The sequence below is a fragment of the Homarus americanus genome, unplaced genomic scaffold, assembly GCF_018991925.1.
Source record: "Homarus americanus isolate GMGI-L3 unplaced genomic scaffold, GMGI_Hamer_2.0 scaffold31037, whole genome shotgun sequence".
Classification (NCBI taxonomy): Eukaryota; Metazoa; Arthropoda; class Malacostraca; order Decapoda; family Nephropidae; genus Homarus; species Homarus americanus.
The window spans coordinates 20,681,224-20,694,709 of record NW_024722227.1 but is presented as its reverse complement, the minus strand read 5'-3'; the positions used below and the strand labels follow the sequence as shown (position 1 = coordinate 20,694,709).

The following is a 13,486-nucleotide window of genomic DNA, read 5'->3' as shown; positions in this document are numbered from 1 at the left end:
AGCCAGTGTATTATTTTCTGCAGGAACAACAGTGTATAAGTATGTCTCAAGACATCAGGATGGCTCAAATGATAGGCAAAAATTAAATAAATATATACTGATCATGGACGAAGTAATTGTGAGGTAGGTATCCCCAAACCCACAGCTGTGCTTCAAAATAAATTACAATTAAAAATGGTCTTATTCACACAATAAAGGCAAAACCTATATAAATTTCTTTTTAATCAAAAAGCCTCTTATAAATACAGGACACACAGAAAAGATGGAAATGCTGAAGCAAGATAATGTGTAATATTTTTGTAAAAGGTAGATCCCATGAAAACAATGTTAACAATAAAAAAAAAAAAAATTAAAAGTTTATTAAATGTCAACAACACCAAGAAATACACATTCCCCAATTTGAGACAAACTGAAAAATGGTATTTTTGAGACATAAGACAATTATGTTGCTGTAAAATAAAAAATAAAAGCCTACAAATACATAAAACAAAGGACTATTTACCCTTGCACAGGATACAGTGCCCGCACCATCTCTGTTGGCCCACTCTACTTTTGTATCATCTACATTGTACAGAAAAAGCTTGATGCCACTGCTTATTGGTTGTGAGGGTAGGCATTCAAAATCATTTTGGATCAACTCAGGGGAGCAAGTGAACATCTGTGTGCATAAAGAAATGATACGTGTACAAAATGTCTTTATATATGATCTTATTTATCACTAATATTCCATACTGTAATATACACTACTGTAAATGAAAAGGAGCACCAAGACTTATAAGAAAAAAATAAATAAAAGGATTGGCTCTGCAATTATATTGGAGTTGACCAAGGCCATCGAATAACTTTAAACTTGTATGAATAGTATACCCAGTACTACTGTACAGTACTAACCTCCAGAAATCCAAGAAAGCCAGAAAAATGGAGATGTAATCCTACAAGCTCAACTAAAGCACCTATAAACAGGGAAGTTGCTAAGAAAAACAAGATACCAAACTAGGAGATGTGAGTTTATGGCAGCAAAAAGACTGAAAATATATTGTTATGAACCCCTTTCACGCTTCTCAACTTCCACCACTGGTTACACACCAGCAGTCAGATGCGTATATAAAGAAGCAGTAGATATTGTGCAGCTGGTTTCAACTTCTGAATGCTGGCGTGTGTTGCATTAAGTCTTTTCGACCTGTGACCTCGCCAGATGTATAAATGTTTACAGACAAATCCTGGTTCTGCTGAGTGGATGGTCTACCAGCCTTGGGTGGCAGTGCTGCCCTCCCCACCATGAGGGAGATCATCCTCTCTAGTGATGCTATGAAGACCAGCCCTCTGCTCGCACTAGTGAACACTGGCTCACAGTCCTGTCCGAGAATTTGACACAGGAAAATTTATGCGAATACTATTGTCCCTTAGAACACCATACTGGTTAGCATTGACCCACACTTATCAGAACAGCATTAGTGATGACATACCCCAGTACTGAAATATTGTTGACTAATTATACTTTTCGTTTCTGCCTTATCACAGGTAATAAGACAATGCCGGAATGAAGTGTAGCTAAGATTAATAGAGTTATGAACTTTGTGTGTCACTATGTTTAATAGAATTGTAATTAAAAATTGTTGACACTAACTAATTATGTATCCAGTAATTGTATTAGATGGATCACCATGTAATATTATGAATGCCTTCTCCTCTGGAGGTTTGATCACATCAATAAATATTGGATAACGTCCAAAAGCGGGTTTCATCATTCCTTGGTGCCCGTCACCTGAGCGTCCTTAACCAAGGCGTTTACAATAGATATATCACAAGGGTAATGGAGTGAATTACCACTGGCTGTCCCACCAGTCTGTTAAATTCCCGGCGGTCGGTATCGATGAACATGCAACAACAGGCAGGTAGAATTCCCGCGAGGTCACAGAAACACACTTGTGCACTGTATTCTCTTTTAGTTGTCACTAGATCTTCACAAAATTGTTCACAGGGTATGTCTTCACAAATGGGCTACTCAATTAGGTACAATATATACGTTCTAAAGTATATCTTCACAACTGGGCTTCTCATACGTATAATATACAGTGACCCTAGTTTAATGAACACCTCGGTTAGCGTAATTTAGATTAGCGAACTGCCTTCATAAGAAGGATCTTCAATTGGGATAACGAAAAAAATTGATTAACAGTTCTTCTGAACCGACCTCAACATGTTTTAAGCTTGCACTGACGGGCAACCAGCTTTAGTATCAGTCCGCCAATACATTAGCCGGTTCTAGGGCTTAAATTCCTTTACTATTTTAGTAAATATCAAGAAGTTTATACTATTCAATAATTTTAAAAGTTTAATATTCAATTTTTTAGTCATTTTAACAATTATTGAACATAACTGAAGGTAAAGTGACTAGTTTAATGAGCGGCATCCAGCCTCTTAACACAGCAAACAGGCGTTAGTCTCTCTGTTTTCACTGGAGGTAACATCTTGCTTGAGACTCTCTTCAACTAAACGCTTTTTTTCTGTTTCCAAGCAAATTATTGGTCATTTTGAAATATATTTTACATATTGACAATATATAATGCAGTGCAGTGTTGAATTAAAGAAAATAATCTTGAATTACACCAAGAGAGCTAAAATTTTATGGGTGAAATGGCGCCACGGGGTGACTTCTCTTCCACCCCAATGCCTTCTCTTTTTCCTTCTCCTCCACCCCCATTCTAAATCCCATCATCATCATCATCATCATCCAGGAGCCTTCTACATACACACCTCAAAGTAAGTGAACTTTTCTACCATTTTTGTTGAATTTAGGAAATTTTCGGTGAGCTGGAACCAATTACCCAAAAACCCATTGAAACAATGGTTTCGGTTAACGAACTTTTCGGTTAACGAACGACCTTCTGGAACGGATTGAGTTCGTTAACGGAGGGGTCACTGTATAGTCAGCACACTACCAGTGTACAATTCCTTAGTCTTTCCACTTTTTATTGCTCACAACAATTCCACAATACTGTACTTGCACACACTTATCTTCAGCTGTCACAAGACTTGTACTTCACACTCTAAACAGAAATGGATGACTACTCCCTAGGCAGCTTGTGAGTGTTTCCATACAGCTCGTCAGATGCCTTGAGCATTTTAGCAACATCCAGGCGCTGCAGGTCGGAACGAGTTACGCCTGGAGAGTTCTAGAATGATATAGACTTTCAATATGTAAATAAATCATTGCAAAAATGATGAAATACATTCTACAAAATTCTTACATAAGTAATACATCAATATATACAAGAAAATCTCCCAAAACTTGCAAAAATAACTGCTACTTGAAATAGAAAAGTCAAAACACCGAGTTCACAAAAATTATAATACTAAATTATACCTCGGCATAACAATATACAGGTACTCCTTGACTTACTACCACCCGGACATACGACCGCCGCAGTTGTATAAAATATTTTTCAAATTATGTATTTTCGAGTCCCGACGTTAGTGATCGCACTGTGTACTGACAAAATTTTCATTAGTAATTCCCTTTAATATGGCTGGCAAGCGTAAAAGTGAGAGTTCTCAAGGTGCTGAGAAGAAAAAGAAACACCCATTTTAGATTTTCTATGTATTATTTTCGCATTTTTGACTTATGACCTGGTCGTTGGTCCCTAACCCCGCCGTAAGTTGAGGACTGACTGTATACCGAACTTGGTCTTTCCCCCTTACAGGATTGTGTCCAGGAGTTTTACCTAAAAACTACCATTTCCATTCTACGGGATCCTTGGGGCAACTATGTCCAAGCCAACTTGACTCCTGCTGTCCGAGGCCGACCTCCATCTAGAACAGGGGTTCTTAACCTGGGGTCCATGGACCCCCAAGGAGTCAGATAATATAATTGACATTGCTGGATTCCTTGTAAGACCAGGAATATTTTGAATATAAATGTCATATATTTTGCACAAAAGATAACATATTTACTCAGAGTAAACATTTGTATGTCTAATGCAAAATCTATGATGTTTATATTCAAAATGATCATCAAATTGTAAGAATTCCAGCAATGTAAATTATATTCTGGCCGGGTAATTTGTATGAATTTTATGAGCTAAAACAAATATCTTCAGTTAATAAAAAAAAAAAATATTCTTCACGACACTATCTGTCAATCAAAGTACCCCACCTTGCCTCCCCCCCTCTTCCAACCACGCCAGATGGTCGGTCCGTCCCAACCCTCCCCCCCACCCCCCACCAGCCCTCCCTTCAAGAGAAAGGTTGGGTGAAAAAACTAGATTTTAACATTTAGTATTAAATAATAACTCAGATTAAAGTTAGGATAACATAATGACATTGCTGGATTCCTTGTAAAACCAGGAATATTTTGAATATAAATGTCATATATTTTGCACAAAAGATAACATATTTACTCAGAGTAAACATTACAGTGACCCCTCGTTTAACGAAAGCCTCGGTTAACAAAATTTCGGTTAACGAACTGCCTTCCATAAGGATCTTCAATTCGGTTAACGAACAAAAATTCGGTTAACGAATTTCTTACGAACCGACCTCAACATGTTTTCGCTTGCACTGACTGGGCAACCAGCTTTAGTATCAGTCCGCCAATACATTAATCGGTTCTAGGGCTTAAATTCCTTACTATTTTAGTAAATATCAAGAAGTTTATACTGTTCAATAATTTTAAAAGTTTAATATTCAATTTTTTAGTCATTTTAACAATTATTTAACATAATTGAAGGTAAAGTGACTAGTTTAATGCGCAGCATCCAGCCTCTTAACACAGCAAACAGGTGTTAGTCTCTCTGTTTTCACTGGAGGTAACATCTTGCTTGAGACTCTTCAACTGAACGCTTTTTTTCTGTGTTTTCAAGCAAATTATTGGTCATTTTGAAATTTATTTTACATATTGACGATATATAATGCAGTGCAGTGTTGATTTAAAGAAAATAATCTTGAATTACACCAAGAGAACTAAAATTTTATGGGTGAAATGGCACCATGGGGTGACTTCTCTTCCACCCCAATGCCTTCTTTTCTCCCTCCTCCTCCACCCCCATTCTAATTCCCATCATCATCATTATTATCCAGGAGCCTTCTACATACACACCTCAAAGTAAGTGAACTTTTCTACCATTTTTGTTGAATTTAGGAAATTTTCGGTGAGCTGGAACCAATTACCCAAAAACCCATTGAAACAATGGTTTCGGTTAACGAACTTTTCGGTTAACGAACTACCTTCTGGAACGGATTGAGTTCGTTAAAAGAGGGGTCACTGTACTGTATATCTAAAATTTGTATGTCTAATGCAAAATATATGATGTTTATATTCAAAATGATCATCAAATTGTAAAAATTCCAGCAATGCAAATTATATTCTGGCCAGGTAATTTGTATGAATTTTATGAGCTAAAACAAATATCTTCAGTTAATAAAAAAAAAAAATATTCTTCACACGTGCCAGGTGGTCGGTCGCCGGTCCCTCCCTCCCTCCCACCCCCCACCAACCCTCCCTGCCAGATAAATGTGTGGGAATACCAGACTGTTTACCTTTTTAGTAATAAATAATAAATCAGACTAAAGTTAGGATAATATAATTGACATTGCTGGATTCCTTGTAAGACCAGGAATATTTTGAATATAAATGTCATATTTTGCACAAAAGATAACATATTTACTCAGAGTAAACATTATATCTAAAATTTGTATGTCTAATGCAAAATCTATGATGTTTATATTCAAAATGATCATCAAATTGAAAGAATTCCAGCAATGTAAATTATATTCTGGCCGGATAATTTGTATGAATTTTATGAGCTAAATAAAAAAATTATACTTCACCCGCGTAAAGGGGTACACCCACCGCGGCATGTGAGCATCCTGGGTTCTGGCAGGGCACCGTGTAAACGTGGAAACGCGGAATGTGGGACCGCGTAAAGTGAGGGTTGACTGTATATTCATTGCATGCAAAGTTGTGTTTATGTGCTTATGTGCATTTTTCTAGGAAGGGGGTCCATAGCTTTCACCAGATTCTCAAAGGGGTCTGTGACTCAAAAAAGGTTAAGAACCACTGATCTAGAAGACAGTGGCGAGGGTCACTCATCCGAGCCCTTCAGGAACACGACCTCCTGCCTGATATTGTTGTCACTCCCTGCTGTTGGTTCGTCTTCTTCTCCCTGGCTGGATTTTCAACCTGAAGTGATTGCCCTCGGTGGACCGCTCCCGAAATCCCACATGAATCCTGTTATTCTCTGCAAATACCACCTCTCCAGGATTTTCCCACTGGTCCCCAGGTAGGGTCGTCCTCTACACTGATGGCTCTGTTGACCCAGCTACAGGTAGGGCCGAAGCTGGTGTCTACATCTCTCGCCCTGATTCCCCTTGAGCCTATCAAACTTTCTCTCAGAGTTTCTGACGAGGCATCCTCCACTCAGGCTGAACTGATAGCCCTCCTTGCTATCCTTCTCGTTGAGGAAGAAGCCGATGGTTTCTGCCCCTTGCTTGTCTGCTGCGATTCCAGGTCTGCTCTCGACGGAATCGCATTTGGATCAAGGGAAAATCAGGACCTCATCCTCCGAATACGAGGGTTAACATCCACACTTCAGGATGCAGGCCGTCCTGTGACATTCCTATGGGTACCCAGTCATGTCGTTATCTTGGGGAATGAGGCAGCAGATGGCCTTGCCAAAACTGGTTGTGACAAGGCCACACCTGACAATGTTGTTCCTCGAACACTTTTACAGCTTATAACCCAAATTCGCCACAAACAGAGAAAGCTCGGGAAGCAGCCATCCCCCTGGACTCCCCGCCCACTTGGTACGATGTCCTCCGTAAACTTTCTGACCTCTCGTATGTCTATGGGATAGGGTCGCGGAAAATGGATGTGATTGCTGCCCGTATCATCATTGGGTATGACTTTGCTTGGGAGATTGGTATCCCCGCATCCCCTGAGCAACGCTCTTGTGCATTATGCAGAAGACCCGACAGCCGCACCCTTGTCCACTACCTCCTAAGATGTCCCCACACACAACGCTTCCATAACGCCTGCTGGACCACCACTCCACAACCCCCTGACGGAGAACTATTTTTACGTTTTTACAGTACAATTACTGTACTGTATTGGTCATTCTGAAATTTATTTTACATATTGACAATATATAGTGCAGTGTTGATTTAAAGAAAATAATCTTGAATTACACCTAGTGAACTTAAAATTTTATGGATGAAATGATGGCATGAAGCATGGGGTGATTTCTCTTCCACCCCCACTTCCTTCTCTTCTCCCTTCTCCTCCACCCCCACTTGTGATTCCCATCATCATCATCATCATCAACCAGGAGCCTTCTACATACACACCTCAAAGTAAGTGTACTTTACGGCATTTATTTTTACATTGTATGTAATTTTCGGTGAGCTGGAACCAATTACCCAAAATCCCACTGAAACAATGGTTTCGGTTAACGAAATTTTCGGTTAACGAACGACCTTCTGGAACGAATTGTGTTCGTTAACCGAGGGACCACTGTACTTGTGACACTTGCCAGATGCTTCTGGTGTTATTGTATAGGGGTACCTAGTGACAGCACTAGAATCCTGCTTCCTATATCAAGGAATAAATATTGAAATTGAATTGAACAAACTGAGGCATAAGAAATTCCAAGAATGATTCAGTAGCAAACACGGAGCATTGCTGACAAGTTGCGATGGAATGGACATGAGCCCTCTTCCTCCTTGCAGGGATTCCTTGAAAATGCACATCAAAAGGGCTAATTATCAAGCTCATATTTGGAATCAGTCAGCCAAATCAACCCAAGCTATGACTACACCAGAAGCTCATGGTTGGGAACTTACAGAAGGAAAATTGGAAGTTCAAGTGGACAGGTACCGTCATGCCACAAGAGCTGGTGGATGTGGTGATAAGTCCCAAAGAAGACAGATGAGGATGAAGAAGACACAGAATTTTGTAATCTCATGGACTACATCCTTGAGCATGATGACTAGATTTTGTGATTTTTTCTACAGTCCCAACCGAGTAAAATCATACCTGGTCTTTTGAAACTGAAGACATTTCCACTGAAATTTTTTTTGAACTTGAAGATGAATGAAACTCGTAAAAATTTTCATATGTGAAACACATTTTAGTTCAATTTTGGTAAAACCGGTCAAAAAAAATTTGAATGTATAAGTGAGTATGATAACTAGATTATGTAAATTTATTTTTCCTGTCTCAACTTTGAGTAAAGCCATGCCTTTACTGTCGATATGAAGTACTGTTTTGCCACAGCATTTTCCGTCACGCTTTAAAAGATGAATAATAACTGTGAAATGTAAATCACATTTATTTTTATTCTAGTAAAATAGGTCAAGACAGCTTTTTATTGCCTCTGTCAGGTTGCAAAGATTTGGACGTCATGTTGCTCTTACATAACATGGGTCCAATTCTTATTCCAGAGGAATGTGTCTGGCAAACAAAAAGATACTGAAAGGACATGGCTCAGACAACCCAAAAAACATGGACTCCATAAATCCCCAGGAGAGGGGGACGGGAGGGTTTTGATACCTGACCCATGGATTACACCCTTAGGTTCACTAAGCAATACTTTTTTGCACTATTGCTCACAGAATGAGTATGGGGTCCACAATAAACTTATAATGCCCAGCTCCCACTCCGTAAAATTGGGTATGTGATAGGAAGGGCACCCAACTGTAAAACTTGCCTCAATTTTTTCTGATGGCAACAAAACCCAGACCATGCTCTCAGGTACTCATGGCTGACCCTCACAAGCATAGAAAATAGCCATAATATGGTGAACACGACAACAATATTATAGGGGACTGACCTTAAGGACATAACGCTTCTAGTAAGTTGCACTGTTTTAAAAAAGCTATCTAGATAAAGGTGACAGCTAGAAAATCCAGGTCCTACCACTCCTGCAGAAGGGAAAAATAACATACCTAAGTGGTATAGCTTAGGGAGATCCTGCAGTGGAGGCAACGCAGGACTTAAATCTTGGGCAGCAGCAAGGTCAAGCCGTTCTATCGTCATTGGCAGTTTAGCTGTATAACTCAGGCATCCCACCAAGTGGTAAAGGGAACATCTGTGGATAACCAAGAGCACATAAGACACGCTGTACAATGCAGTAAAGCCTCGAATAACGACGGGAATGTGTCCTCTATTATTGCAGTGTAAGGTGAATCATCGTATCGCGAATCAATAATTACCATTAAAATAAAGCAATAATAATGAGATGCGTTCCTAAGTGTGACCTATTCATATCTTTTGTGTGGCTTTTTACCCTCTTTTCCCCCCAAAAAATACAATTAATGAAAAGTGCAAACAATATTCTTTAAATAATGTTTCTGAGTGCACCTTATACAATATAAATGAATATAATATGGTCACACAAGAGGAGATGGGACGCCATTGTTTTCGTTTGTGCTTACAACCGGGAGACCGGGACGATAGTTCTACACGAGAAAATTAGGAAAATAAGACCCTGGTTGTAGCTGTAGTAAAATTTATGTAAAAAAAATATAATACAAGTACAGTCGACCCTCGTTAAAACGGACTAATAGGGAGGGAAGGGTGTCCGTTTTAGCCGATTGTCCGAATTAACCGATTTAGGGGTTAATATTGCATTATACAGCTATGTGTACAGTTGTACCCCACTTAACGCGGTCAATTGAACCCAGAGGGTCCCGCGTTAAGTGAAATCCGCGTTAAGTGAACAACAGAACATATGGGATTAATTCCAATAGAAACCGGCCCGACCCCCAAACTCCACTTTTTGAAGGCACATACCTATGTTGTAGTAAAAATAACATCTTAATTTTATGATGGTACATGCACACAATTAATACTTAAGAGAAATAGAGAAATACAGTCGCCAAGTTAATGTCCATTCAAATAATGGACTCAACTCCCTCCCCCTCTCACACTACACAGCCGGCTAACAGATGGTCGGTCGGTCCCTCCCTCCCCCCCCACCCCCCACCAACCGTCCCAAGGAGATGTGTGGGATAACCTCAAACTAAAGTTAGGAAAATATAATTGACATTGCTGGATTCCTTGTAAGACCAGGAATATTTTGAATATAAATGTCATATATTTTGCACAAAAGATAACATAGTTACCTAGAGAAAAATTTTTATCTAAAAATTGTAAGTTTAAAGCAAAATATATGATGTTTATATTCAAAATGATCACCAAATTATAAGAATTCCAGCAATGTAAATTATATTCTGACCGGGTAATTTGTATGAATTTTATGAGCTAAAACAAATATCTTCAGTTAATAAAAAAAAAATAATCTTCACGACACTATCTGTCAATCAAAGTACCCCACCTTGCCTCCCCCCCTCTTCCAACCGCGCGGTCAGTCCCAACCCTCCCCCCCACCCCCCACCAATCCTCCCTTCCAGAGTTTTTAACATTTAGTATTAAATAATACCTCAGATTAAAGTTAGGATAATATAATTGACATTGCTGGATTCCTTGTAAGACCAGGAATATTTTGAATATAAATGTCATATATTTTGCACAAAAGATACCATAGTTACCTAGAGAAAAAATTTTATCTAAAAATTGTAAGTTTAAAGCAAAATATATGATGTTTATATTCAAAATGATCACCAAATTATAAGAATTCCAGCAATGTAAATTATATTCTGACCGGGTAATTTGTATGAATTTTATGAGCTAAAACAAATATCTTCAGTTAATAAAAAAAAATAATAATTCTTCACAGGGTAACAGATGGTCGGTCGGTCCCTCCCTCCCCCCCACCCCCCACCAACCGTCCCAAGGAGATGTGTGGGATAACCACTAAATTTTAATAAATAATACCTCAAACTAAAGTTAGGATAATATAATTGACATTGCTGGATTCCTTGTAAGACCAGGAATATTTTGAATATAAATGTCATATATTTTGCACAAAAGATACCATAGTTACCTAGAGAAAAAATTTTATCTAAAAATTGTAAGTTTAAAGCAAAATATATGATGTTTATATTCAAAATGATCACCAAATTATAAGAATTCCAGCAATGTAAATTATATTCTGGCCTGGTAATTTGTATGAATTTTATGAGCTAAAACAGGCAGTCAGGCAGGGTGGCGGGTGGGGCAAATCTAAAAATAGCGTCTCGGACACTCACCGCGTATATGTGGAAAAAATCCGCGTTAAGTGAAAGTTCAGCTTTGGCAAGGCACCGCGTATATGCGAAAACGCGTTAAGTGAAACCGCGTTAGGCGGGGTAAAACTGTATGTTCATTTGAGTGCCCCGTCATAGGAGTCCGTTTTCTCTCACTTCAGCAACTCCTGAGTCGTCCGTTTTCTCTTAATCTTCGAGTGCACCAGAGACTGTTATATCTTAGTAGTGACACAGAATTTGATATTGCAACTGGGGTTGCAATTGTTGAGGCAACTTAGGTATGTCTGATTACAGTTGGAATATTCAAGATCCATTGTGAGTGATGTTTAAAGCTTCAACTGTCTTTATGGTTGGTAAAACTTGTCAAGTCTGTCAGTCTGAATGGCATGTGTGAGGCCTTGTGTTTGTACAACCGCTAAATATATAAATATATAATGTTATGGTAATTATCAGAAACACATAGGCATAACGAGGTTTATTACAATGTGATGAAAAGGATATGGTACAGTGGCTAGTCCACAAAACATGTAGCCATGTCTCTTTATTTGAATGCCCCATCATAGGAGTCCATTTTCTCTCACTTCAGCACTCATGAGTTGTCCATTTTCTCTTAATCTTAAGAGTGCACCAGGGACTTTGTTATTTCTTAGTAGTGACACAGAATTTGAAATTGCAACCCCAATTGCAACTGGGACAATCCCAGAACCAGAAATTTGATATGGACAGTTCAGATTTCGTCCGATTTATCTGAAATCCGGATTAAAGGGGTCCGAATTAACGAAGTGTCGACTGTACAATATACAGTATATGTTTTAAGTAATGTTAATAAATCGAACAATAAAAGTAGCAAACCACTAATGGCAAAGAAAAAAAAAAGAGATGGATTGGGAACGCCAACATATACGTGCACATTTAAGGATACGCCGTCATTTATCTTTTTAAAAATATGTTCAAAAGATTCATGATTGTTTATTACTGAATATGTACAGTATTTGATTGAAATAATCTTTATATCTGCAAAATGAACAATACAATACAATTCATTAATTATACGTAGAATATTAAAACACACGATGGTTCTACTGAAGAAAATAAGACACTGGTTGTAGCTGTAGTGAACTTAATTGAAAAAAAATTTAATATTTATATGTATGTTTTAAGCAATTTTATTTGATGTTAATAAAGGGAACACTAGAAGTAGCTAACCACTAATGGTAAAGAAATAAAGCGAGACGATTGGGAACGCCAATGTATGTACAGTTAGTGAGTACAGTGGGACCCCGCTTAACGCGCTTTCACTTAACGCGTTTTCGCATATACGCGGTGCCTTGCCAAAGCTGAACTTTCACTTAACGCGGATTTTTCCACAGCAACGCGGTGAGTGTCCGGCTCGAGAGCTATTTTTAGATTCGCACCACCCCCCACCCGCCACCCTGCCTGACTGCCTGTTTTAGCTCATAAAATTCATACAAATTACCCAGCCAGAATATAGTTTACATTGCTGGAATTCTTATAATTTGGTGATCATTTTGAATATAAACAACATATTTTTTGCATTAAACATACAATTTTTAGATAAAATGTTTAATCTGAGTAAGTATGTTATCTTTTGTCCAAAATATATGACATTTATATTCAAAATATTCGTGGTCTTACAAGGAATCCAGCAATGTCAATTATATTATCCTAACTTTAGTTTGAGGTATTATTTATTAAAATTTAGTGGTTATCCCACACATCTCCTTGGGACGGTTGGTGGGGGGTGGGGGGTGGGGGGGAGGGAGGGACCAACCGACTGACCATCTGTTACCCGGTGAAGAATTATTTTTTTTTAACTGAAGATATTTGTTTTAGCTCATAAAATTCATACAAATTACCCGGTCAGAATATAATTTACATTGCTGGAATTCTTATAATTTGGTGATCATTTTACATATAAACAACATATTTTTTGCATTAAACATTCAATTTTTAGATAAAATGTTTAATCTGAGTAAGTATGTTATCTTTTGTCCAAAATATATGACATTTATATTCAAAATATTCCTGGTCTTACAAGGAATCCAGCAATGTCAATTATATTATCCTAACTTTAATCTGAGGTATTATTTAATACTAAATGTTAAAAACTCTTGAATGGAGGATTGGTGGGGGGTGGGGGGAGGGTTGGGACTGACTGCGTGGTTGGAAGAGGGGGGGAGGCAAGGTGGGGTACTTTGATTGACAGATAGTGTTGAAGAATATATTTTTTTTTTTATTAACTGTAGATATTTGTTTTAGCTCATAAAATTCATACAAATTATCCGGCCAGAATATAATTTACATTGCTGGAATTCTTATA

At 38.2% G+C, this 13,486-nt stretch overlaps 1 protein-coding gene across 2 annotated transcripts in view; it reads right to left on the bottom strand.

Moving 5' to 3' along the window:
• Positions 1-351: 351 nt before the first annotated feature.
• Positions 352-13,486, bottom strand: part of LOC121862413 — a 100,909-nt gene continuing 87,774 nt past the window's right edge. Inside the window, exons 4-5 of one of the 2 annotated variants that reach the window (XM_042360688.1) lie at positions 8,944-9,086; positions 352-658 (exon numbers count right to left, since the gene is read on the bottom strand). In XM_042360688.1, the coding sequence (XP_042216622.1) occupies positions 639-658; positions 8,944-9,086 (163 nt within the window). In that variant the 3' untranslated portion in view covers positions 352-638. Of the gene's footprint in view, positions 659-2,895; positions 3,177-8,943; positions 9,087-13,486 lie in introns of those variants that run through there. The other variant, XM_042360687.1, reaches the window with a different exon arrangement.